This window comes from Ambystoma mexicanum, chromosome 4p (genome assembly GCF_040938575.1).
Source record: "Ambystoma mexicanum isolate Mex_15411 chromosome 4p, UKY_AmexF1_1, whole genome shotgun sequence".
Taxonomy (NCBI): Eukaryota; Metazoa; Chordata; class Amphibia; order Caudata; family Ambystomatidae; genus Ambystoma; species Ambystoma mexicanum.
The window spans coordinates 913820089-913846227 of record NC_090927.1 but is presented as its reverse complement, the minus strand read 5'-3'; the positions used below and the strand labels follow the sequence as shown (position 1 = coordinate 913846227).

Here is a 26139-nt window from a genome sequence, read left to right as displayed (position 1 = left end):
ATGTCTTTTGTGATGGCGAGGAGACGAATGTCTCGACTCCGCCGAGGATACTTCGAAGAAGTTGTAACTGCCTTACCTCTCTCGAGCTTCCCCTTACGCTCCTTCAAGGCTTTCAATGTCATAGACATGCAGTCCTCGCACTCCGAACAATGGTGCTCGACTCCCAGGCACCACAAACAGATCCTGTGAGGATCCGTCAACAACATTTTCTCTCCACAGTCTTGACATTTTTTGAAGCCGGACCGTGGAGTCGTCGGTTGGGATGAGGAAGCCATCGAGTACGAGTCGGTATTCGAGGAATAATGAAGTATATTTGACTGAAGAACTGAGCAACGATATTCCGAGGCACCACGAAGCGCGGAAAAACTGAACTGAGCAACGGACGCTGCGCGTGGCTATTTATGGGCATGGTGATGTCGGCGCCGTTATGGTGGCTGTCGAGGGACACCAACTCGACAGACGTCAATGCGCAGCGCCCTCTACTGAGCAAGCTGGAGACAAATTATCAAAGATAAGGAATACGTCGGAGGACACAATCCCTTCGAAGAGGCCTGGCAGCTGGCTGATGTAGGGAGGTGGAGGAACAGGCATTTTTTAACATGCAGAGCAACAGAGTCCTTCAGTTCCGACACATATATAGTGTCATCCCAATCATGTGGAGGAAAGAAGACGGGATGTAGGAGCACATTTCTAGTTTTATAAGTAAAACACTTGCAGCTTACCTTTTTGAAATAAATGGCAAATAATAAAAAGTTCAGGCGCATATGGGATATAGGATTTTCTATCATACAGTTCTGCAAAACGTAAAATATTACCTCCAGTCCATCTTATCAACCAGGAAAGCACAGATAAGGAAGCCGGTTCGATTGAAACCATGTGTACAATGAACACCTGAAAGTAAAACAGGAAATGCTTTGTTAATATAGATTGTACAAAAGATGTATGCTTGCAAACATACATTTTGCTGTTAAATTACACTTTTGAAAAAGTATCAAATATCTTATTTAATAGCGTTACCAATGTAAATATTGGAGTTGAAGCCAAAAACCTGCTGTATATATGAGAAAGGATACTATTCATAAGAGACAAATAAGTCCATCTTCAAGCTCCTTCCAGTCCCACAGCCTTTCATTGCTTTACTGCGGAAAACTCACTCTGCCAAGAAAACAAAAATGTACTATCCTAATCAACCCATGTAGGAATTTTGGAAACATGGTCACCTATACGGTCCGTTTTGTTTTAAATTAAACAGTGGGGAAAAACACTGTTGATTCACTGTATGCTCCTCTGAAGTATAAAATGCTAAATTGGTAAAATAGATATTGTTTGTTCCTGTTGTATGTGAGTTTTGCATACTACTCAAAATCATAGGGCCATGCACTTATCAAGAATGTTTTTAGTGAAGTAAATAAATGTGCTTTTATCATCTTTCTTAATGCCAAAATCCCTGGTGGGTGGAGCATGGTAGGATTTGAGAAGATTTCAAACATTGGATCTGTGGACCGTGGAAGCATCTTCAGCCAAGAAAGAACCGGGAGCCTCAAAACCTTTTGTTCCTTCTGCAGTTTGAACAGGTTGAACAGAATATGAGCAGTATTGTTTTTTGTGTGCATATTAATCATGCTTCTACCAATGACCCATATTATGCATGAAATGTATGAGAGAGATAGAAGATTAGAGAGAAATGATAGTGCCATCTTGGCAAGTACTACAGCTTTACAGCTTACATTGGTGGGGTGTTAACATCTTGATGAGAAGCCTGTGATAGATACAGAATTTAGATCAGTGGTTCCTCATCAACTGCTGTTCCCAAACGGCTTCTCCTCCCCAAAATTCGATCATGTTTCTGAGCATTAAAAACATTCCATGGTGCCGAGTAGGCACGTCCACGCATCCGGACCATTCAAACCAAAGTAGCACAGACCATTAAAAAAAGGAGGATTCCATGACATACTCCCCTTCTGAACAAGAAGTTAAGAAGCATACCATAGGAAATTGCATAGGTGGCAACAGCCATACACGATATGTGACCACGATTGATTGAACATTTTATGGAATTAAAACAAGGAATTCAGTTGTAAGCAAATGGCATTTAAACTTGGTGGCTTATCAGCTGTGGGTCATCCATGTGACCTCAACCTTATTGGACATTTGTGTGGCGCCTATACACAAGTGTTTCCAGGCACCAGGAAAACAACAAAAGCAGTTATTCATTCATTTGTAGAGCGCCTAAGCCCTCAGGCACCAGGGTGATGTTGCAGACCAGTTACATGTATATACAATCTTCTTGATTCATACATATATATGGGATACATTACTCACCGTAATCGTTTTTTCTGATGCTTGTATCTGCTTAGATTCACATGCTGTGCCTACGGCGACATCTAATGGAAGCTGCAGAGTATTACAGTTGTTTTTGAAATTCGAAAAGGGACGTCGACAGGGTGTGCCAGTAATACTATCCTTAGTGTGACGTCCCCTATCGCCATGATCACACACGCGTCGAGGACCCTCAGATAGTTATTATTCTGACATGAGGTAGAATGAGGTGAAGCACGAGTACAGTGGTATCCAAGCCGATACGAATCAGACAAGTTCATAAGCATCCATGCGCCTTCTCTCGAAGGGGAAGAAGGGTGGGCGCATGTGAATCTAAGCAGATACAAGCATCAGAAATACAATTACGGTGAATAATGCATCCCTTCTGAGGCTTGTGGAATCTGCTTAGATCACATGCTGTGCATAGATTAGTGAGCAGTGTTAGGAGAAGGTGGGATGCGAGAAGGTTCATGAGCGAATAAATCTCTTAGAACCGCTTGTGTATCTGTCTTGGAATGAGTGTCAATGCAGTAGTGCTGAGTGAAAGTATGTATTGAGTTCCATGTTGCTGCTTTGCAAATACTGACTAAGGGGACATTTGCAATGAAAGCCAGGGTGGCTCCTGTGCCTCTTGTGGAGTGAGCCCTGGGCGTAAAAAGGCAGTGTCTTATCTGATAGGGAATAGCACAGTTGGATACATCTGACTATCCACCTAGAGATGGCATTCTTTGAAATTCGGTCACACTCTCTGCCTGGTGCTATGGAGACAAACAATTGATCTGTTTTTCTTAGTGGTCTGGTCTTGTCTACATAGCAGAAGACCGCCCTCCTCACATCTAGTGTGTGGAGTTTTACCTCAGCTGAGCTGTTGGATTCCTGGAAGAAAACTGGTAGCTCAATTGACTGGTTTATGTGAAATTTGGAGATTAATTTAAGGGAGAACCTAGGGAGAGTACGTAAAACCAGCTTGTATTTATGTACAACAAAGAAAGGATCCTGCACTGACAATGCTTGTATTTCACGCACTCTTTTTATGGAAGTGATAGCCACTAATAAGGCGTTTTGTAAGTCAGGTCTTTTAGATTAGACTTGTGCACTGGCTCAAAAGGGGGTCCCATGAGTTTAGCGAGTACCACGTTGAGATCCCATCCTGGCGGTGAGTTAGAAATAGGAGGGTGGAGTAGCTTTACTCCTTCCATGAATGCTTTGATGACAGGTACCTTCCACCATGAAACCTTATGGGAAGTGGTGTTGGCTGATAAAGCCACCAGGTGGACCTTTAGGGAGTTGAAAACTAACCCTGCATCTAGCAAATGGAGCATAGAATTTAGAATGTGGGAAGGAGTACATTCTATGGGGTTGATTTGTTTAGACTGGCACCAAATAACAAATCTTCTCCATTTGTCAAAGTAACCATGTCTAGCATTTAGTTTTCTTAATTCTTTCAAGTTATCAATGCATCTCTGTGGCAGGTTAAGATGTCCGAACTCTAGGACTTCAGGAGCCATGCAGCCAAGTTTGAGTGAGAAGAATGTTCCCTTTGGAGCCTGGCTGGGGGAACCTGGACGCGAAGTGTGGGCATTGACTGTTTTCGCTTGTAGCGAACAAGTCTATTGTGGGGAAAACCCATAGAGAGAGAAGAGGTGTTCTACGACTCTTTCGTGTAGGCGCCACTCGTGTTCCTCTGGTAGGGGATCCCTTCTCAATGAGTCTGCTAGAAAGTGGAGTTCCCCTGGAACATGCTGTGACGATAGGAACATCTTCCGTTTGAGTGCCCATTTCCAAATTTGCTCGGTAAGGCTGGACAGATTTGGAGAACGTGTGCCCCCGATGTTTGTTGATATAAAACATCGCTGTTGTGTGGTCTGTCAGGACTTGCACGAATAGGTTCTTTAAATAGGACTCGAATGCCCGAAGGACTTTGAATACTGTCAGAAGTTATAACATATTAATGTGGTTTTGGGCTGCCGTGCAAGACAACAGACCCTGAGCTGTGCGATGAAGGTAATGAGCGCCCCACCCCGCTAGAGAGGTGTCCGTCGTGACAGTTGCCTCCATTTCTGGATTATAGAAGGGTTTCCCCTTCAGAAGATTTTCCCTTGTCCACAAGCAAAGCTTTTGAGCAAGTGTAGGCGAAACGACCGCTAGATGATCGCCCCACTGACCACTTTCCCGAGACCACTCTTTCGCCAAGCATTCCTGCATGGGTCGCAGGCGCGCGTGAGGAACTAGGTAAATGCAAGATGCCATTGTGCCTAGCAAACGCATAGCTTTGCGTACCCTTAATTGGCGGCCGGGCTGAAAATGCAGTATTTGCAGTAACACTTTTTGGACTCTTTGCTCTGACGGAAAGACCAACCCCTCTTGTGCGTTTCAGACCGCTCCTAGGAACTGTTTGGAAGTGCTTGGCACTAGGCATGACTTTTTTTCGTTGATGGAGAAGCCCAATTGAAAGAGGAGGTTGATGGTCTTTTGAATGTTTTGTCTCAAAATTAGGGGGGGGCTCCCCTGTAATGAGCCAGTCGTCCAGGTAAGGGTATGCTGGATTGCCTCCCTGCGCTGCCACCACCGCCGGTACCTTTGTGAATACCCTTGGAGCAGAGGCTATTCCAAAGGGCAATACTTTGAATTGGTAGTGCTGGTTCGCCATCTTTAAACGCAAGAATCTTCTGTGTGCTGGGAACATTGAAATATGAAAATAGGCATCTTTCATAATCAATGTTTCCATGTAATCCTCTTTTTTAGTAGAGGGATTACCTCTTGTAGTATAGTCATGCAGAACTTTTGTGGCTTGACATACTGCTACCATCTAATACTGGGCGCATTGTTAGATGTTTCTTTGGCACAAGGAAGGAAGTTGAATAAATGCCTCCGTTTACCTGGTTGGCTGGGACGACTTTGATGGCATCCTTTATTATAAGAGTGGCTATCTCCTTGAGGAGGACACACTGGTGTTCTCTTGAGTGGATCTTCTGTTGTGGGGGGTGGTCATGGGGTCGTTTGAGGAGTTCTATACAGTATCCGCCTGCTACTGTGGACATCACCCATCTGTCCGAGGCGATTCCCTCCCATGCGTGGGTTAAGCTGGAAATGCGCCCTCCTACTGGAGAGGCATGGGAGGGCACCTGAAGAGGAATGTCACTGCTTCTGAGGTGGGGTGCCATCTCTACAGGGGTTGCCCCTCCCACGACGTCTGCATTGTCCTCTAGGATAGCCCTGGGAGGACTGACTGATTATTTCCCCAGAAGGAACTTTGGTTTTCATTGTAATCCTATTGCCTCGTCATACTGAGGGTCAGCTGCCTCTACAATTGAGAGTTCCTCATGCTTGGAGTCCGCGTCATAGAGCTCTAGGACTGTGCTATGCACTGGAGTTTCTGTACAAGACCTTTTAGAAGGGGGTTGAGAAGGCTGAGCAGAGACTTGAGACCCAGACAGAGCTGTGGTGGGGGGTGGATTGGAAACTCTGGTATGCAGGGTCTTTTTCGTAGAAATTGGCCACAAAAGGACATTCTCCTCATGTCCCTATCTATGTCTTGTGAAGACCATTCTGCTGAATTTGGGATTACCAAGGGTTAGGCAGGAAGTCCTAAATCTTCATCGGTGGGAGGAATAACCCCAGATTTTTTAGGCCTAGTCTCTACAGGTTTGTCCTCACTAGGGATGGGCCTAGTTTCCTTATGCTTCTCTTTCTGAGAAGTTTTTTTCCCTATGAGGTGTCTGAGGACGACTTACGTACCTTTTCCCCCTCCCCACCCCCCTGACGCCAAGAGCCATGCGTATCCGACTGTTTGGACTGTTTGGGGCCTATTACCTGATTTGACGCCGAGCGTCGACTTTCAGAAATGGGAAGGGTTGAAGCCTCGTCTGCGGACGACTGGCCTTTGGATAGAGTTTTGCATGCAACACCCTTGCCGCCTTTTAACAGTTGGGCCCTGTCGTGCAGCGAACGAGTACGTCCCGAGGACAGGGACTCAACGGACCTTTCCCTGGGTGCTGTGTGTTGTCGAACACTCGACCCATATGTCGAGTCTCGACTTGGGGTCATGCGTTTAGTGGTGTGTGATTTTTGATGCACTTCCGCCGCCGGGTGTAGTCCCCACAACTTGGCCGCCGGCCTGTCCTCCTGCGCTTGGGTAGCCGGAGCTATCCAGGTGCCCTCGCAGTCCGAACCAGCGGTGTTGCTGCCATCACTGAAAGCGCCTTCTACCTACGTGGCCTAGAGTTGCCTGGCGAAGTGGGCCCAGCGTTTTGTGGCGCAGTCCTTCAAAGTCTTGGGCTTGAAGAGCCTACACGCTCGATAAGACGTTTTGACGTGGTCTCTTGGGAGACACAAGTTAGACTAAATGCTTGTCGACCCACAGGAATTTATGATTGCACTTGGGGCAGAATTGAAATGGGGTCTTGTCCATAACTACAAACTATGGCAGCAGGGCGAAAATAGTGTAGGAAAAGGGGAATATACATCCTAAAATGACCCTCCCCCCTCTCCCTACTGTCTGGGCCGAGGCCCAGGGAGACCTTCAACAGGCAGTTTCTTTGTGTTCCCCGGCATGATGTTTCGATGGTCGGTGAAGTAAAGAATAGAAAGAATGAACTACAGAAAATTGAAATAAGTCAATAGCTTTACGCCCAAATGAGGAAATCTGCAATACGCATCTGTCTAGAATGGTGGAAATAAAAATCTGCGGGACCTCTATGCATGAAGGATCAAGGGTACAGGGGACGTCACACTAGGGATAGTATTACTGGCACGCCCTGTCGACGTCCCTTTTTGAGTTTCGAAAACAAGTGTAATACTCTGCAGCTTCCACTAGATGTCGGCCTATGCACAGCATGTGATCTAAGCAGATTCCACAAGCCTCAGAAATATATGGGATACATTACTCACCATAATCGCATTTCTGATGCTTGTATCTGCTTAGATTCACATGCTGTGCATAGGCTGAGTACAAGAGTATCCAAGTAGATAAGATAGCTAAGACTACAAGCATCCATGCGCCTTCTCTCAGAGGGGAGGAAGGGCGGGCGCATGTGAATCTAAGCAGATACAAGCATCAGAGATACGATTACAGTGAGTAATGCATCCCTTCTGAGGCTTGTGGAATCTGCTTAGATCACATGCTGTGCATAGATTAGCGAGCAGTGTTAGAAGGAGGTGGGATGTGAGAAGGGTTACGAGCGAAGAGCAAATAAACGTTTTAGAACCGCTTGTCCGACTTGAGTATCTGTCTTGGAATGAGTGTCAATGCAGTAGTGATGAGTAAAGGTGTGAATAGAGCTCCATGTAGCTGCTTTGCAAATGGTGTCAAAAGGTACATTTGCAATGAAAGCCAGAGTGGCCCCAGTGCGTCTTGTAGACTGGGCCCTTGGCCTAAAAGGCAGAGTTTTATCTGAAAGGGAGTAACACAGCTGGATACATTTGACTAACCATTTAGAGATGGCACCTTTAGAGACGCGATCCCCTTCTCTGCCTGTAGCTACAGAGACGAACAGTTGATCTGTCTTCCTTCGCGGTCTGGTTTTATCTACGTAGTAGAGGACCGCTCTTCACACATCTAGTGTGAGTAGTTTCACCTCAGCAGAGCTTTTGGGTTCTTGGAAGAAGGCCGGTAGCTCAATGGACTAGTTAACACGGAATTTTGAAATGGTCTTAGGTGAAAACCTAGGGCGAGTTCGTAGAACCAGTTTATCCTTATGAACAGTAAAGAAAGGAGCCTGCACTAACAGAGCCTGGATTTCACTGACCCTTCTTATGGATGTAATGGCTACTAAGAAGGCAGTTTTATAAGTCAGGTGTTTGAGACTAGCTTTATGCATGGTTTCAAAGGTGGGGGGCATGAGTTTAGCAAGCACCACATTAAGGTCCCATCCAGGTGGTGGGTTAGAAATTGGAGGGTGGAGTCTTTACCCCTTCCATAAAGGCTTTAACCACTGGTACTTTCCAACACGACACCTTGTTATGTGAGGTGGTATAAGCCGACAGCGCTGCCAGGTGTACCTTGATTGAATTAAAAAACCGATCCTTCGTCTATCAGGTGGAACATGTAGGTGACAGTATTGAAAGGAGTGCTATCAACCTGGGTTGATTTCTTTATTCTGGCACCAAATAACAAATCTTTTCCATTTATCAAAGTAACAGTGTCTTGTGTTTGGTTTCCTTGATTCCTTTAGGATATCCATACATCTCTGTAGTAGATTGAGATGGACAAACTGACTTCAGGAGCCATGCTGCCAAGTTCATCGAGCTGGGTTGAGGATGCACTGTTTGTCCTTCATGCTGGGATAGTAGGTTGTGCCCGCACGGGAGTCTGATGGGTTTCCACGTTGCCATCTTGCGCAGGTGCGGGAACCACGGTTGTCTCGCCCACATGGGAGCAACTAGACTGAGCGTCATCGATTCCCTGTGCATCTTGTTGACCACCTTCCTCAACAGAGGGGTTGGTGGAAAAGCGTAGGCAAACATCCCCAACCAGTTCATCCATAGAGCGTTCCCCATGGAGTCTGGCTGAGGGAACCTGGATGCGAATCCTGGGCATTGTCTGTTTTCGATTGTGGCGAATAGGTCTATAGTGGGGAAACCCCACTGTGAGAAGAGGTCTCCTACAACTTCTTCGTGTAGACACCATTTGTGTTCTTCTGGGAGGGGGGTCTCTGCTCAAAGCGTCTGCTAGTGAATTGAGATCCCCTGGACATGTTGAGATGACAGGTAAATGTTCCGTCTGAGTGCCCATATCCAAACTTTCTGGGCAAGCCTAGACAGATTTGGCGAACGAGTGCCCCCCTGTTTGTCTATGTAAAATATGGTAATCGTGCTGTCCGTTAGGATCTGCACTGACAAGTTCGACAGGTAGGATTCGAACGCTCGAAGCGCTCTGAAGACTGCCAGAAGCTATAGCAGATTGATGGGATTCTTGCCCACTGTGTGAGACCAGAGACCCTGAGCTGTGTGGTGAAGGAGGTGTGCTCCCCACCCTGACAGGGACGCGTCTGTAGTGACCACCACCTGTATCTCTGGATCGCAAAAGGGTTTCCCCTTTGTCAGGTTCTCTCTTTTCCACCAGTGAAGACTTTGTACCAGCGTTGGCGAAAAGACCACTAGATCGTCCCACTGACCACTTGCCTGAGACCACTGTTTCACCAACAATTCCTGCATGGGTCGCAGGCGCGCGTGGGGAACCAGGTAAATACATCACGCCATCACGCCATCATGCCTAGCAAACATCGCTTTGCGCACCTTTATCTGGGGACCAGACTGATAGAGGGATTTGCAGTAGTATATTCCAAATTCTTTCCTCTGATGGAAAGGCCAACCCATCTTGAGTGTTTAAGATAGCTCCTAGGAACTGTTTGTAGGTGCTTGGAACCAGGCTTTATTTTTTCTTGATTGAGAAACCCAATTCGAAGAGGAGGTCGATCGTTCTTTGGATCTGCAAATTACTGGGGTCTCCCGCCTGATGAGCCAGTCATCCAGGTAAGGGTGCACTGGGATTGCCTCCCTGCGTAGGTGTGCCACCACCACTGCCAGTACCATGGTGAATACCCTTGGAGCTGAGGCAATACCGAAGGGCAGTACCTTGAACTGGTAGCGTCGATTGTCCACCTTGAAGCGCAAGAATCTTCTGTGCGCTGGGAACATGGAAATATGAAAATAGGCATCTTTCATGACCAATGTTGCCATGTAATCTCCTCATTTTAGGAGGGGGATTACCTCGGAGTGTAGTCATGCTATATTTTTGGTGCTTGACATACTTGTTTGCAGGGCGTAAGTCTGGGACTGGGCGCATTGTCAGATATTTTATTGGTACAAGGAAGTAAGTTGAATAAATACCCTTGTTTACCTGGTTGCCCGGGACGAGTTCTATCGCGTCCTTTGCGAGAAGATTGACTATTTCCTCGAGGAGGATCTTTTGGTGGTCCAGGGAGTGTTTGTCTTGGAGGGTGGTTGCGGGGACGCTCCAATAGTTTGATGCAGTATCCTGCAGACACTGTGGACAGCACCCATCTGTCCGAGGTGATCCCTTCCCATGCCTGGGTGAAGGTGGAAATACGCCCCCCTGTTGGGGATGCATGGGAAGGGACCCTGAGTGGAGCGTCACTGTTTGCTGGGAGGCGTACCGCCTATACCTGGGCTGCCTCTCCCTCTACCACAGCCCTTTTTGTTACCTCTGGTGTAACTTTGGGTAGACTGTTGGTTTCCACCCCACGATGTACCCTGCCCCTGTGAGTAATTAGAACCCCTCTGGGAATTTTGGTCGTGTGAGCAACGAAAATTATCCCTCTTTGGTTCATGGGTTTGTTAGTTAATTGTCCCAGGGACCTTAGGGTACCATATTCTTCGTTGGCAGTTTTGAGTGCCTCCTCTACTGCTTTCCCAAACAGGACATTCGGTTCCACCGGCATGACGATAAGAGTAGCCTGGGTCTCGGGTTTGAACCCTGACTGTCTCAGCCAAGCGTCTCTTGATGAGTGCTCTCTGCAATGAGCCGGCCTGCATTATCTGCTGTGTCAAAGGTCGCTTTCAGAATGCACCCGGACACCGTTCTACCCTCCGACGCAAACTGGGCTAACTGGCCCTTTAGTGGTTCTGGTGCGGAGGCAATGAGGGCAGCTACTTGCTCCCACTGGTGACAATTATAACTTGCCAGCAGAGTAGTGGACTTAGCGAATCTTACCTGGTAAGCGGAAGCCACTTTCCTTCCTAGACCTTATATCCTCTTTCTCTCCTTGTCTGGGGGAGCTTCAGATGATGCTAAAGGAGTCCCCGCTCTTTTCCTGGTGGTAGTAACTACCAATGAGTCGGGCTTAAGCTGACCCCTTATGTAAAGTGGGTCGGAAGGGGCGGCCCTGAATAATTTTTCAATTCTGGGGTTGACTGCCCGGGTGAGATTAGGGGTGAGGAGGGGTCAATTCTGCGTTGGATAGACTTCAGAATTGGTATGGCTTGGGTAATAGACTTCTTGTCCCCCATGATTTCCTCCGCAAAGTCCTTTTCCTCTTGAGCCCCTCGAGTGTCAATCTGAAAGTGCTCTGCAGCTCTAGCTAAGACCTCATTCAGTAGTGCAGTAGTGGCTGATTATCCACAGGTGAGTCATTTACCGGTGGATCTTTGAGGATAGGCGAGTCTAGATTATATGCCCCTGCCTCGCCTTCCGCCTCCACATCCTGGTCCTCGTCGTCTCCGTAATAATCGACCCCTGCTTGGTCGTCCGGTATCTGCATGTCTGGATCTTCAGCCTACTGATGGTAAGGTAGAATAGAGAGTAGGTCTGAAATCAGGCCCTGAGCTGGAGTCTCATTACGAGGTCTCTTATTAGGAGACTGAGGGTCCTTAGATCCTGAAGGAATAGAGGTGTCAGGGGTATTCTGATAAATCAGAAAATAATCAGGGTTTTTCTCATAGAAATTAGCCAAAGAAGACATTCTTGTCATCTCCCTGTCGATGTCATCAGAGCTCCATTCCCTGGAACCGGGGATGACCACTTCTTGTTGAGGTTCCTCTTCTCCCATGTCATGTGGAGTGGGAGGGATAACTTTAGGTCTAGTGACAGGGTCAGGGGTCTTAGATCCCTATCTGAAGATCTATGCTTGTCCTTCTGGACCTGGGATACAGATGTTTTCTCCGATTACTTTTTCTGCCGTTTGTCCCCTTTTCCATGAGCAGAGGAATGTTTCCCTGAATGTTTGGCCTTCTCAGAATCTTTCGACGCCTGGCGATGAGATTCAGTGTGTTGGGAAGGCTCTAAAGCTTTCGAGGGCGAGCGTCGAGACTCAGAGGTAGACATGGAAAGAACTGCGGGAGCCGACTTTACGCATGCTGCTTGGGGATAGAGGTCTGTTTCGGCATCTGATGACCATACCTCTGTAACTTTGGGGAGCGTGGCACCCTTGGCAATCGTGGACGGTTGCTGTATGTCGTGAGGCGATCGAACTGGAACGCCCAGAGGACACCGTTTCTGTGGACCGCTCTCTTTGTGCTGTCGCTCACCTGGCTCCCACAGAGGCGTCGATCTGAACTGGACAGCTGCGGTCTCCACCAATGTGACGCGTAGGGCCGAGATGATGGACTGGACTGGCCCTCCTAGCTTCGTTTACTTGACCCGTAGGAATATTCTTCTTATGGTTTGAAATGATGAGCTCTCCATCCTGCATTGAGCGCAGGGGTGCGTTGATAACCAGTTGCTTCACTGGCTAGAAGGAATTGGTGAGTGCAAGAACAATATTGACTCGGAAAAGTATGTAGTTCGTAAGAGTTCAAATGCCTGACTCTCACTCTTGTCCGATTCCTTGCAGATTGCAGCTTGACCCTAGTGAAGAGTTCCTCGTGGCAACCAGTAATATTCTGGTAAGGATTTGTATTTCCAACGCAGTACGATAAATAATGTCAATATATAAGCTGTTGCCTTCTCCCTTATTCAGGCGCTGAGAGAAAGTATGAAGCCTCGGGGAATAATACCTCCGGTGGTAAAATCAGGTAAGTATTGTGGTGAGGAGGGTTCCCCTTGATAATCCCTTTGTTTCACCTTGCTGTCCTTTTGTTTCCCCTTAGGGGCCGGGGTTCGGCGAAGATGCAGTGGAAGCTGTGCCGACCCGTGAAGAGGAATCGTACCCCCGGTGGTAAAATCAAGTAAGTCTATGGGGGGGTAACTAATATTCCTCTGTTCTGGTCTACTCCTTAGGAGCCGGAATGTGGCGGGAACATGCAGGAGGATGCAGTAGAATGAAGATGCTGCGTAGGCCGGTGAGTTCAGTGCGGCGCTGCAGCAGGCAAGGCGACGCGCATAAAATAACTTCTTTCTTCCAGCTCGAAGGCACGATGGATCGGGAATTCAGGTAAGGATCAAAGGTATTGCTCTTGTTTTGTTCTAACCTTTTCTCCTTCTTTCTCCCTTTTTCTAGGAGCTCCAAACTCGAGGTGGGCGTGGCAGAAGACTGGATGCAGACTTGCAGGCACGGTGAGCGTTACGCTGCTGGATGCAGAATAACGCGAAGCATGTGCTGCTCTTCGGGCGTGGTTTAAATAGCCTCCAAAGTAGTCCCAGGTAAGTATTCCTCCCCAACCCCACCTGAGTAAAAAATAGTCCCTAGGTAAAATAGTCCCTTCCAAGCCTCATTTGGCTTGGAGCTCTTGCAGCATGGTCTGCATCAGGTAAGCTTGCAGCATGGTCTGCATCAGGTAAGCTCTACTGTATGAGCCTGGCGCCTATGGCGCCAGGACTGACTCCATATGAGCCTGGCGCCATATGTGCCAGGACCGCACCCAAACAGCTCCTAGCAGGGGTTTTTGGGCTTGCTCAAGATAACTTGATGCCTGCTTCCGGGGTTGCTGGACCTGGTCTGGGTCCCCGGGGGTAGGCATCATGACAGCGCTTCTTTCTTCCGATCACTCGACACGCGTGTCAAGTCTCGGCTGGGGTTAGTGTGCTTAGGTGCAGTAGTGTGTGTATCGCTCATGTCGCCGGGTGTGGTCCCCATAACTGCCCCACCGGACAATCCTCCAAGGCCGGGGACTCGCGCTTGGGTGTCTATCGACGCCCCTGTGCCCTCGCCGTCCGATACGGCGGCGTTGCTGCCATCACTGAAGGAACCCACCACCTCCATGGCCTCGAGCTGCCTGGCGTAGTGGGCCCAACGTTTAGTGGAGCGGTCCTTTAGTGTTTTAGCCTTAAAGAGCTTATACGCTCTGCAGTTAGCTTCGAGGTGATCCCTAGGCAGGCAGAGATTACAAGTTTTAGGCTTATCCACCCAAGGGAACTTGCGGTTGCACTTGGGACAGAATTTAAATGGAGTACTCTCCATATGTTATTCTATGGCAGCGGGCGAGTGTATGTAGGAAATAAACGAGTGCGAGTATGTCCACCCCCCACTCTCCCTACTTGCAGGGCCGGGGCCAGAGGCCTTCCGAGGCCGAAAGTCCATTGTGCAGTCTTGACGGCTGTTCGTTCTTCCGACCGGCGTCGATCTTCAGAATCTCGACGTGGATTTAAAGAACAGGGAATACAACTATGCTTCCGACAATTATGGCAGAAAAAAACAATCTGAGGGTCCTACACGCGTGAGGGATCATGGGTACAGTGGACGTCACACTAGGGATAGTATTACTGGCACGCCCTAGGTCGACGCCCATTTTCGAGTTTCAAAAAACAAACTAATACTCTGCAGCTTCCACTAGATGTCGGCCTATGCACAGCATGTGATTTAAGCAGATTACACAAGCCTCAGATATATACATATATATATATATATATCTCAGTAATCCATTTGGAGAAGACATTCAGTTAGAAAAAAGAAGTTCAGTAAATTCAAGACATATTGCATGCAGGGAAATATCCTGATAGGCAGTGGTTTAGGCAAAGAGCCAGGTTTTCAGGCTTTTTTGGAAGGTCCAAAATGAGGTCCCCTGGGAAGCTTACCACCCACTCCCCTCCTTGAGGTCGTTTCATTCTTGGTATGGCTAGTTTGTGGGCATGGAGGGATTTGATTGGTCAATTGGATTTAGTTTTTTCAATTTTATGGGAGAGGTACTGGGAGGCAGCCTTACTCAAACATGTGTGGGTGATAGAGAGGGTCTTGAAGATAATCCTCTCTTTAATCTGGAGCCAGTGAGCTCTTTTTTTGGTCGCTGTGATGTGGTCCTTTTTTGGGGCTGTTCAGTGCTGCTCTGAGGCCATTATTCTTCATTACTTGCAGTTTAAGCTCCTTTTGGATGGTCCCGCAAATAGGACTCAAGATTCTGGTGGGGCTGCACAACAAACTTCAAGCTGGCATATATACAGTGGCCAGCGGCGAATATTTGGTCCTGAGATCCGGAGCTGCCCCCCAACATGGGAAAAACAGATAGAAGCCAAATAACACTGTCCTTCGAAGGTGGGGCAGTTTCCAAAAAAGGTAAAACCCTGCCGCAAAATGCTGAACCCTGTGGAGAAAAGGCAGTGTCCCCAGCTAGCACAGGTGATAAGGGGATTGACGTCAAGAAGCTCCTTCTCCAACTGAAATCTGGTATTGGCGACCTGGACTAAGTCAATGCCTTATCCAGCAAGGTTGAAATGGTGCAACTGAGATAAGAAACATGGCGAACGGTTAAACAAGGCTGAAAACCGGATATCAGAGCTGGAAGACACCTCTACCACAACAGAGCCAAAGGTTAAAGCACTCTAATGTGCCATTAATTATATGGTATTATTGAGTGCGGACCCAGCTTCGAGAAACAAAGGAGTGTTTTACAGAGGTATACAACAATACAGATGCTGAACGGAGCGCTTTACAGAGGTATACAACAGTACAGATACATTAAGGTAGTAGCGGCCAAGAATGAGGATTTGGAAGGACAGGCATGGCGCAACATAAGGCTGGTGGGCATCCGGGAACAGCAAGGGCCAGGCCAGATGGAGGAGTTTGTTGAGAAGCTATGCACAGCGGTGTGTGATAACAATGAATTCTCCATGTTTGTTGTTGTAAGGGCACAGAGAATCCTGGTAACCCAGCCAATACCAGGGCCCCCACCCCTGCACCCAATCATCCTGTGTGTTCTGACTGACCTAATCCATGACACGAAGGACCTTTGCTGGGGTGAAACGCAGGCTATGAGACAACATCAAGCAATCAATGCTGTTCCCAGCTAAACTGTGCATTCTATATGAAGGAAAGGTGCAAATATTTACGAACCCCGAAGCCGCTAGTTCTTTTGTTGCTAAGATAAAGCTGTGGCCAGTGGCAGCCCAAAGCCATAGGACGGAGGGAAGAACCACGCGACAGAGGGCCAAATGGATCTGTGAACGCACACGTGCCACCCGCTAGCTTGGTTTAGGAAGAGTGCTCCTCAAGGCTCACCATCGGCCAGATTACTGCATAGATTTATTTATCTGCCTCCAATTAACCACACTTTTGCTTACTTAGACGGGCTAGTACTGGGGAGGGCACTCACCCCAAGCACAGCTGAGTTACTCTAAGAATAAAGGGTGGGGGAGGGATATCCAGGCCATTTGAGGTTGCTGGAGGAGGTGAGGGAGGGGATTACCAAGTTGGGGTGATGGTTACTTTGTGTTTGTTGATATTTTAGATTTGCACCCGTGCAGCAAGATAATGTCAAATCTGTTAATGAAATATAAACATAACAAAAGGTGTGTCGTGTACCTCGTAGCGCCTAAAAGTTGGGCAGCAAGGAGCTTCATACGGGCATGTGAGAAAGGAGATTTGCAAAGGAGAAACCAATGAGAGGCTGCAGTAGTCTTGAACATACATGCAGACACATCCATTGCAGTCTTTCGGAACATGTTTTGGACAGTTCGGTTGCATGGTGAATGTGCACATCTGTATGCTGCAAGTCCTCTCATCGTTGGGGATTTTGCAGGTGAATCCTGGGATTGGCAAGATGAATTCTGTGCGAGTGGGAAAACTGGTTTTGCAAGGTTGAGGAAGGGCAGCAGGCAGCTGTGATAACGTCAGATGGTCAGCTACAGCCAGGCTCAGGTTTTTATGACTTGGCACTTTTGTGGAGAGGAGATGCAATCTTTTTAAGCACGTGAAGCCTGTCCAGGGAAGTCCGACCATATGGTAAAGTCAGCTCAGGGCCAAGTAATAACCCAGTGTGAAGGGATGCTTAAGGACAGATGAACAGATTGTTTAAGGGTTTCGAGTAGGTTGTCAGGATGTGCCCCAGAGGCCATGCATGCTGAAGTGGTAGTCTTACAGATTAGAGTGACATAAGGATGCCAGCAAGTCTGGGCAGATAAGATATTTATCGCCTGTTCAAAAGGGAACTTGTTTGTTCCTTCCCCTCACCATAGCGTTGAAGTGTCCTTGCAAAGACCATGTGAATCACGTTTGGGGTGGAGGTCCCCAGCCAGTAGGAACCTGCAATGAATTATGTTTATTTTGTGAACTATGGGCCACCGTCATGACCTACGACAGAAAGATTCCAAAAAGGGGTGTGCTGCGAATATGAGCTGATGCAAAGATATGTTGAAAGGGGATGGTAGTCAAATGTGTTCAATGAGAGCATGGGAATCAAAGGGCATTACATCTCTTTGTATAGAGGGCATTACATCTCTTTGTGTAGGTTTGACCAATCGTGTGGAGGGAGGATTTGTAATAAAATATGTGCAAGTTTTAACTGTTGCAAAATGTATACAATGTGCAAACTTCTGTGGTACGAGGAGACTCTGGTTAGTTTGACTGTATGGCATCATCTAACTCCTCCTGGACCATTGTATAATAAATCTGCTTCACGGCCAAAGTGGACTCTCTTCTTAAGAGGTGGGCCTGCTTTGGGTTAAGGTGATCAGAGGTCCATCCACACAAGACCCTCTTTGAACGAGAGGATAGGACTTGGGTGTTGGTAGATGAGGTGCAGGGTGATGTGGCAGAGAGGAGGAGTTTGACTGATAGGAGATCACGGGTGGGTGGGGGGAATCATGGTTGGGTGTGGGGGGGGTCACGGTTGGGTTGGGGGGGGCTAGAGTAGAAAGCCCCAATAAGGAGGGTGTCTGTAGATCAGAGCTACACCACTGCCTCAGCTGGCGGTTAGTGTATCCGGGTGAGATGGCTAAAGCAGGGCCCTCTGCAGCATGGAGCCAAGAATCTGATATAGTGAGAATGTCAAGGTTGTTCATGATGACTAGGTCATGTATGTCAGGCGCGTGCGCCGGGACTCTGTAGCATTGATTAGTGCACATATTAAGGGTGGGAGGGAGAGGATTGCAGTGCAAGTTTGTAGGGATGCCGCCAGCACAGGCTGTTGAGGATGTGTATATGGATAGGATTAGAGGGTGGTTTAGTGTAGAGGTTAAGCGGGTAGGAGGTAACAGTGCATCGGCTTAGGAATGTGTTTCTGAAGGAAGTGGTAGGGGGAGGGGGAGATATTCTGGATGGCGAGGGGGGGAGTCTGGGTACGTGAGGAGAGGCAGCTAAGTCAGGTTACGCCCAGGCAGGGATAATGTTGAGGAAGGCATACACAGATCTAAGGGTAAAAGTCTAGAGCATGGTAGGTTCCTTCGCCTACCCCTAGAAGCGCAATGTCTCCAGAGCCCTGGTTCTCTATAGGCTGGACTACTGCAACCGCCTCTTCCTCATTCTGCCTCTTTCCTCCATTCGCCCCCTTTAACTAATCGAGAATAGATCTGCAAGACTTATCCTTTTCCTCAAGCCCAGGGACTATCTCTCCAGCCCTAAAATCTCTCCCCGAAAGGTTCAAATTCAAGACCCTAAGCATCATCCACAATGCTGCCTGGGGCCAGCGACCGCTCTATATCCAGCTTTCCCTCCCTAAATAGCTCCCTGCCAGAGTCCTTTGGTTTTCTAGCTCCACTTCTCTGCAGATCAAATTTTCTCCAAGCAGAGAGTAGGCGGTACGTCCTGCTCCTCAGCTGGTTCCTCCCTCTGGAACAGCCTCCCTACCCCCACCCCTCAGACTTGAGCTGGTTCTTCTTAAGTTCCGGAAACTTCTCAAGACTTTCCTTTTCTCCTCATCCTTCCCTCTCCAGTGCTAAACCTTCTCTCTGCCGCTGCGACTGGGGCCTGGTCCCTTCAGAATCATACAGGGACCAGACCACCCCCATCCCAGTCCCCCCAGCATCCCTTGCCAGCACTTGCCCCCGGTCTTGCCCCAACCTGGTCCACCCTGTCCATCGCCCTCACTTCCCTCCCCTCCTCTTTCTGCCAGGAACCTGCCATCTTGCCACTCCCTCCTTCCGGCACTTGCCCACCCCTCCTCTCTTGGGGCACCCCGCTCCTGCACTTCTCCCTCTACCCCCTCCCCCCCCCCCCCCAACACCTGCCGCACTTATCATCTTGTCTTGTACTTGCACAGTAGGATTGTCAGCAGGCCAATATAACAAGGCCACTACACAACGCTGCTGCAGCAGCAGCACAGGGACACCCACAGCACCACCACGAGGCATCAGAGACCCTCCACCATCATCCTGCCGGTAAGCCCTAGGGGCATGTGCACACCTTGGAAGCTGCACTGAAATCGGTTTTCCATCCGTGCAAAATGCTTTACTTATGACTCCATACGCATGTTCCTAATGCAGGAAGTGGGCTTAGCCAGCGCTTCTCGCGTGCCCCCTCTGCACCTTTAAAGGCAATATTAGTTGCCCAGTGATTTGTTTCCACTACTACAGAGACCACACCATTATTGCCGCTGCATTGTAAGCAATGGAGTGCTCAGCCTCATTGGGCAGCCTGCCCTCTCATAGGGCAAGATGAAGTAAGCAAGACCCAATTGGAAGCCGGCCCCCAACAAGGCCCGTGCTAGGGCCCCTGTCTGACCGTGGCCGAGCTGGGAGCATTACTCTTGAAATTCTGCTATGCATAAACGCACCAGTAAGGTATAACCCCACTCTCTGATCCTGCTGGTAAGCCCTCACCAGGCACTCGCTCGCCCCTTCCCATCAACACCTAGACCCTCGAAGAACATGCAACCTAACAACCATAAAGCATATGTAATTGGCACACCTTCACAGAAATCTACTTTGAATGTACCCACAGCCACTGTGCAATGTTGCGCTCACCATGCCCGACAAAACTTATTTAGCTGAGTTTCTTAGCCTGCATTGCCAAATCAAATGGATCTGTGTTCTACCCTGCATGACCAAATCAAATTTAACTATGCTCCCACATGGAGCCAGCAAAGCCAGCCTCACTCAAAGGCCTAGGCCTTAGACTCACAGACCACACCTCAGTAGATAAGCCTGGAGGTACCCCTGTGGATTTTCGGCGCTCATGTTGTTGGTATAAATATTGCATTACTAACAGCAGGCCGCTATCTGGGCCATCCATCCCGCACCGGACAACCCCGTTCCTCCTCACTGATGTCACCTTCGGTCCACAAAATTGTTCCCACCGCAAAACAATCCTGCATACACTCACTGTAACCCTGCAATTCCCAGATCGCACCCACCCAACAAGCCTCCTACAGCCCCTCAGACGCAGAACCCTCTCTGCCCACCCTGCAAAGCACTGCAGTCCGGTGCCGGCTCAGTCTCCCACACGTTGATCATCACTGCACCTTAACCGGGCCCACCCCACTCAAGACCAGCATCAGCAGGAAGCTGTGCCCCCTCCACTCCCTAGAGCGGACTACTACACACTACCCTCTCCAAAATACCCAACAACTATCAGCCCTCACCAAAAGCTACAAGTATCCCCACATACACCACAACAGCCCACGCGGGAGGCACTGAACCAACCACACTGGCCAAACAGCCTCCACAATGCCTCGCACCAGCACCCCACTACCAAATCCATGGGAGCCACCACCCAATTACACATCCAAATAAGGAACAATAGGCTTAGCACAAGAACCATCAGAGATATCCCCTCCCATCTCCCAGCACCCAGGATGAGGAGAAATGGGAACCTCAGTCTAAGGTCCCGCACCAGCCACACGACAATAAAGTCGCATAACCAATACGCTGAGGAATTCACAATCCGCCACAAATAACCAGTCAGCCACAACTCCAAGCGCCCTCTTCGCCACAACTTCTCTTCCTAACTCGAAAAATAAAGAGACTGCCAATATCTCTGGTAATCACCAAGGGAGAAACAACATAATGCCCAGCCCCAAGAAACAGCCCTCACTCTCTAGGCTGCCCAAATCCCCCCTCACGCTCTTCAGAACCGTAACAATCCCCCACACGACACTAAGCCCTCATCAATGCCAGGTCCCGGCCCACTCATGCACTGGATATCAACAACCTAATCAGAACCTTGAACTTCGACCTATTGAATATTACTGAAACATGGCTTCACCAAGCCTCTGGCCCGAAATGGTACTTAACCTTCCCAAAGGTTACACTATCCTCAGATGCGATAGAACAGACTCGAGGGGAAGGGGTAGCTCGCATCCACAGGGAATCCCTCCAGACAAGGCACTGCAGCTCCTCTACAGAAGGCCACTGCAAACGGTTATCAGTTAAACTATCACCGCACCTACAGATACCATCACCATAAAACATCCTATACCGCCAGCCAGCCCCTTCTACTTTCGAGTAAAACCTTATCCACACCATACGGGAAAACATCAAACCCATCAGAGCGATACTAGTAGACCTCAATCTACGCCTCCATCCCCCATTTGACAAAAAAGAAACAGGTGTTGCCAACACCCTCTCAGACCTAGGCTTCAAACACTGCATCACATCTCCTACACATATCCAAGGCAGAACCCCAGAGTGGCGAGCAGACCTGAATAGCCAAATCGCCATCACCTCAAACAATCCCCGCACTTGGTCGGACCATCATGCCCTTGCCTTTACCTTCTCTCATTGTGAATAGAGGATATCACAGCGGCAGCACGCTGGTCTTGGGAACAAGACCACACAGAGCAACCGAGGTTCAAATCCTGGATCCGCACTTAGAAACCGAACTCGGGTACGGTATTGGGTGAGTTATTAAAAAAAACATTAAATAAAATAAATTAATAAATTCAAACAAGCTCCACCCACCCAATCACTGCCACCCATCTGGTCCTGAAGCTCTAAAAAAAATCTCCAAAGAAACTATCTCCCCCTACCTCATGCCCCTGTCTATGGAAAACCTAACCTCAAATGACCCCTCATTTTTTTTTACTGAGATCTACACAAGCACCCTAACTAAAGCCATAGACTCAGTAGCCCCACTCCTTCCCAGAAAAAAAAAAAATCCTCAGACTACTGCAACCCGTTTCACCTCAGAGCTCCAAGAACTTTGCTCTCAGAAAAGACAAGCAGAAGCTATCTTGGAAAAAGAAAAACTGCGGAACACCCCAAACTGGCCTTCGCCGGGACAGTGGTGAGACAGTCAGGTAAACAATTAACATTATAGCATGCATCCCACGTGGCATTCTGAACCAGTTATATATCTTTAATCAGTTCCCCTCCTATTTTCCCCAGATTTTTCCGGCTTTAGTTGGGCATCCGCGCGCAGTATAGATCTGGTGTTCAAATTCCGCACGTATGTCCATGTCCGTGGCCCATTGAGACAGTTGGGCTGTCCGGCGAGCCCCATCTTTGTGCAATATTGCGTTTTATCAACCCAGTTGCAGTGGACAGGAACAGTCTGTCCCAGCGAGCCGTAAAGTCCTCGTCTGGGATACCAAGTAATAGTAGCTTGGGGTTCAAAGGCATTTCTTTCCCCAGAACTTGACAGTTGTCTACAGTATTTTCGCCAAAAGGTCTGAATTCTAGTACATTCCCACAGGACGTGTATAAAAGGTGCCCTCCTCCCCATGACACCTCTAGCAGTTCGGATCGGGGGCGCAGTTGCATTTATGTAGTGACATTCTAGGGTAATAGATTCTATGCAAAATCTTTAGTTGTACCAGGCGGAGACTGGAGCTTATCGCAATTTCTTGTGGGTGAATTAAGGACAGTACCCAGTTTTCAGGGTCAATGTTGCCCACATCAACTTCCCACATAAGTTTGACTATTTAGTTCTGGGGTGGCAAATGCTGTGATGGCAGAGTAAAGGGTGGACGTGACTCTAGTAGGAATACGTTCCTCCCAGAGATTGCGCTCTAGAGGGGTGTTCTGGGGCATATCCGTAAAGGAAGGCAGGTACCTGTGTAGTGCGTGTGTCATTTGTATATAATGATACTGTTCTACTTCTGAGAGTCGAAATTTGCACTGTAGTGTCTCAAAAGGGGCAATCTCACCCGCTGCCGGAATATCTCCCACCAGTACAATCTGGGCCTCGGCCCACTTTGGCCACATCTGCAGCTTACCCATTTCTATTAGATTTGCATTGTTCCACAAAGGTTGCATCTGTGTTACCTTCCCCTTCCATCCAATGCATCTATGTACTTTCTTCCATATTATTGTCATATGTTTCGCCATCGTCTGCGGGAGTGGGGGTGGGGGTGGGGGTGGGGGTGGTGGGGGAGGGGAGATTCGTGAGGTGCGAGAGAAGCCCCTCCTTCGGCATCATATCCTTATGCCCCCTTCTCAGCACCTTCATATGACGTAGATCCCCGTCTCCGTGGAAGATTTACAACCACCATCTGGCTGGCCAAATAATAAGATTGAAGCCGCAGAAGCCCTATTCCTCCCTCCCACACTGACTTCTGCAATGTGTTAAGGGCAATACGAAGGGGGGGGGGGGGCCCTCCCATAGCAGCCTCCTCAAGCTTACTTCCATCCGGAGCAATTCCGTATCCGGCACCAAGAGTGGGGCGTTTTGTAAAAAGTAGAGGAACTGTGGGAGTGCCAACATCTTAAAGAGCGCTGCCCTACCCAACAGTGTCATAGGTAGCAGCATCCAGTGCCGGGCATAGTTTATAAATGTGGTACAGATTATCGGGCGTGTAGTTGGTGAGATCTCAGAAAATCTGGATACCCAGGTAGCGGAAACTCCCTTTCAATTCGGTATGGGCAGGCCGGCGGCACCGTATTTTCACCCCCTTCACCGGAAAGAAGATAGATTTCCCCCAGTTAACCCTCAATCCGCTAAACCTTCCATAAAGTGTGAGCATGTCCGACTACCGGGCACGAGTGAGCAGGGTCGCCCAGATATACGAGGTCATCAGCGTATAGGGAGAGTTTGTCCTCTCCCTACGGCCAGCGGAATCCCCACCACGTAGCAGTCTGACTGAGCCAGCATGCCAGGGGCCCTATGGCTAAGGCAAACAGGATCGGAGACAGGGGACAACCCTTGCGTGTGACCCTGCCCAGCAACAAGGCTCTAGATGGCCATCCGTTGACCCAGACTTCTGCTTGTGAGGCATTGTAAAGTAGTTTCACCCAGTTTAGAAAGACCTCGCTGAAGCCCATCTTGCCCATGATCTCTAAAAGGCTCCCCCAAATTACTGAATCAAACGCCTTCTCGAAGTCTATTGCCAGGAGGGCGAGGGGTGTATCCAAGATTGGGGTCCGTTCCAAAAGCAGGTGAAGTCACTGTATATTCATGTATGTGGATTTCCCTGGCATGAACCCACACTGATCCGGATGGACCAGCGAGGGCATCACTGCCTGCAATCTAGTACCTAGGAGTTTAGCAAGGATTCTGGCCTCGCCGTTGATCCGTGAAATTGGCCTATATGAGGCACATAATTCTGGGGGCTTGCCTACCTTCAGAATCACCACTATGCTGGCCCTTCACAGGTCCAGGGGGAGGATCCCCTGGTCGCTGCTGCGAAGAAACATCTGCTGTGGAGGGGATGGGGGTGCCATAGTTTCGCCGCCTAATCTCTTCCAGGTTTCTACCGGGAAGCCATTTGGGCCAGGTGTCTTCCAAGAGTGTAGCTGTGCAATGGCATCCGCGATTTCGGATTCTGTTATGTCTCCGTCAAGCCGATTCCGTTGCGCCTCTGACAATCGAGGGATCTCAATGTCATTCAGTATCCGGGGGTCTACCGGGTCCGTTGGGCCCTTATAAAGTGTTGCATAATAGTCCGCGAATGCCTCTGCAATCTCGAAGACTTGCTGGACCAACGTTCGACCAACGTTTTCAATTTCTTTAACATGCTTCTGACCCTCGTCCCGCTTCTCTAGCCAGGCCAGCCGTTTGCCTGCCTTGTCCCCTTGTTCGTACATGCACGCTTTCATTACTGCGTGCGCTTGTTTCGCATCATCTAGTGTTATATTTCGGAGACACTCTTTGGCTTTTAGGAGGGAGCAGTGTGTCTCCGAAGTAGCACACAACGTATCGCGCCTCCCAATCCTGTGCCTCCTTTTCGGCCTCTCAACCTCAGCAGCAATTCTTTTTTTTCGCGATGTCCAGGAGATAACCTCTCCCCGTAGCACTGTCTGGTAAGCTTCCCATAGCACTGCGGGGGTCATTGACCGTGGGGGAATTGATTTCAAAGTATTCTGTGGTTCTCTCCTGCATGTGGTCACAAGTTCTGGGAAGCCGAGGTAGGAAGTACGGAGTCTCCATGCCCTGGGGCGGTTAGGCCTATTTGTGTTTAATTCCATCAACAGGGGCGAGTGGTCTGATATACCACGGGGCAATAACGTCACACTGGACACCCGGTATGTCTGCTGGGTTGGGAGGAAGAAATAGTCAAGTCTAGACAGTGAAGCGTGAGCTCCAGAGTGAAAAAAGTAGCCCCGCTCGTATTGGTGAAGTTGCCTCCATACATCGCAGGGGCCCATGGGCGACACATATGTGGCCAATCCGTTGGGGGTATTGGGACTGCGGCTATGTGTGTGGGTGCGATCCATGGACGTATCCATTACATAGTTAAAATCGCCCCCGAGAATCCATACATCCGGCTGGTGTTTCGCATGCAAGGTCGTTATCTCTTCCATTAGCGCTTTTCCAAGTGCCAGAGGTGCACAGATTGCTAGTATACCCAGGGTTTCCTCCCCCAGTGTACCCAGCATCACTACTTATCTCCCTCTGGGATCTTGCTCTACTGTCGTCTGTGTGAGGGGGAGACAGTTATGTAGGAGGATCAACCCCCCTTTGTGCCCCTCCCAACCGTCCCACCCACTCCCCCCCACCCCCACCCAAGAGCCCACGGTAAACCCAGCATGTAACGCCACTCTGTAGTTTGTTTTAGGAAAAAGAGTACAGTTCGTACCTGCCAAGTGCGTTTCAGTAAGTAGGGCCATATCTGGGGTATATCTATTCAAAAATTGGGAGACTAAGTGTTGCTTAATCCCGGCTCACATATCATTGATGTTCCATGTCAAAAGCTTGAGAGATATACAGGTCATCATGGGTTTAAAATGAGTATGGATGGATGCCATTTGTGTTTTTGGATATACTGTGCAACATGGGAAGTATCGTCCCCATAGCTGTCCCCACTCTGGTAAGTGGATGCCTGGGGTGTATCGGTCAAGCTAGTGACAAACAACAAAAAGACCATTCCAACAACAACAACCTCCCCTCTCCCCCTCCC

At 48.8% G+C, this 26139-nt stretch overlaps 1 protein-coding gene across 2 annotated transcripts in view; it reads right to left on the bottom strand.

Moving 5' to 3' along the window:
- The window catches only part of RNGTT (RNA guanylyltransferase and 5'-phosphatase), a 2962270-nt gene that overhangs the window by 2833591 nt on the left and 102540 nt on the right, over positions 1 to 26139 (bottom strand). For both annotated transcript variants that reach the window (XM_069606512.1, XM_069606514.1), the window contains exon 5: positions 816 to 891. In XM_069606512.1, the coding sequence (XP_069462613.1) occupies positions 816 to 891 (76 nt within the window). The remainder of the gene's footprint in view (positions 1 to 815; positions 892 to 26139) is intronic.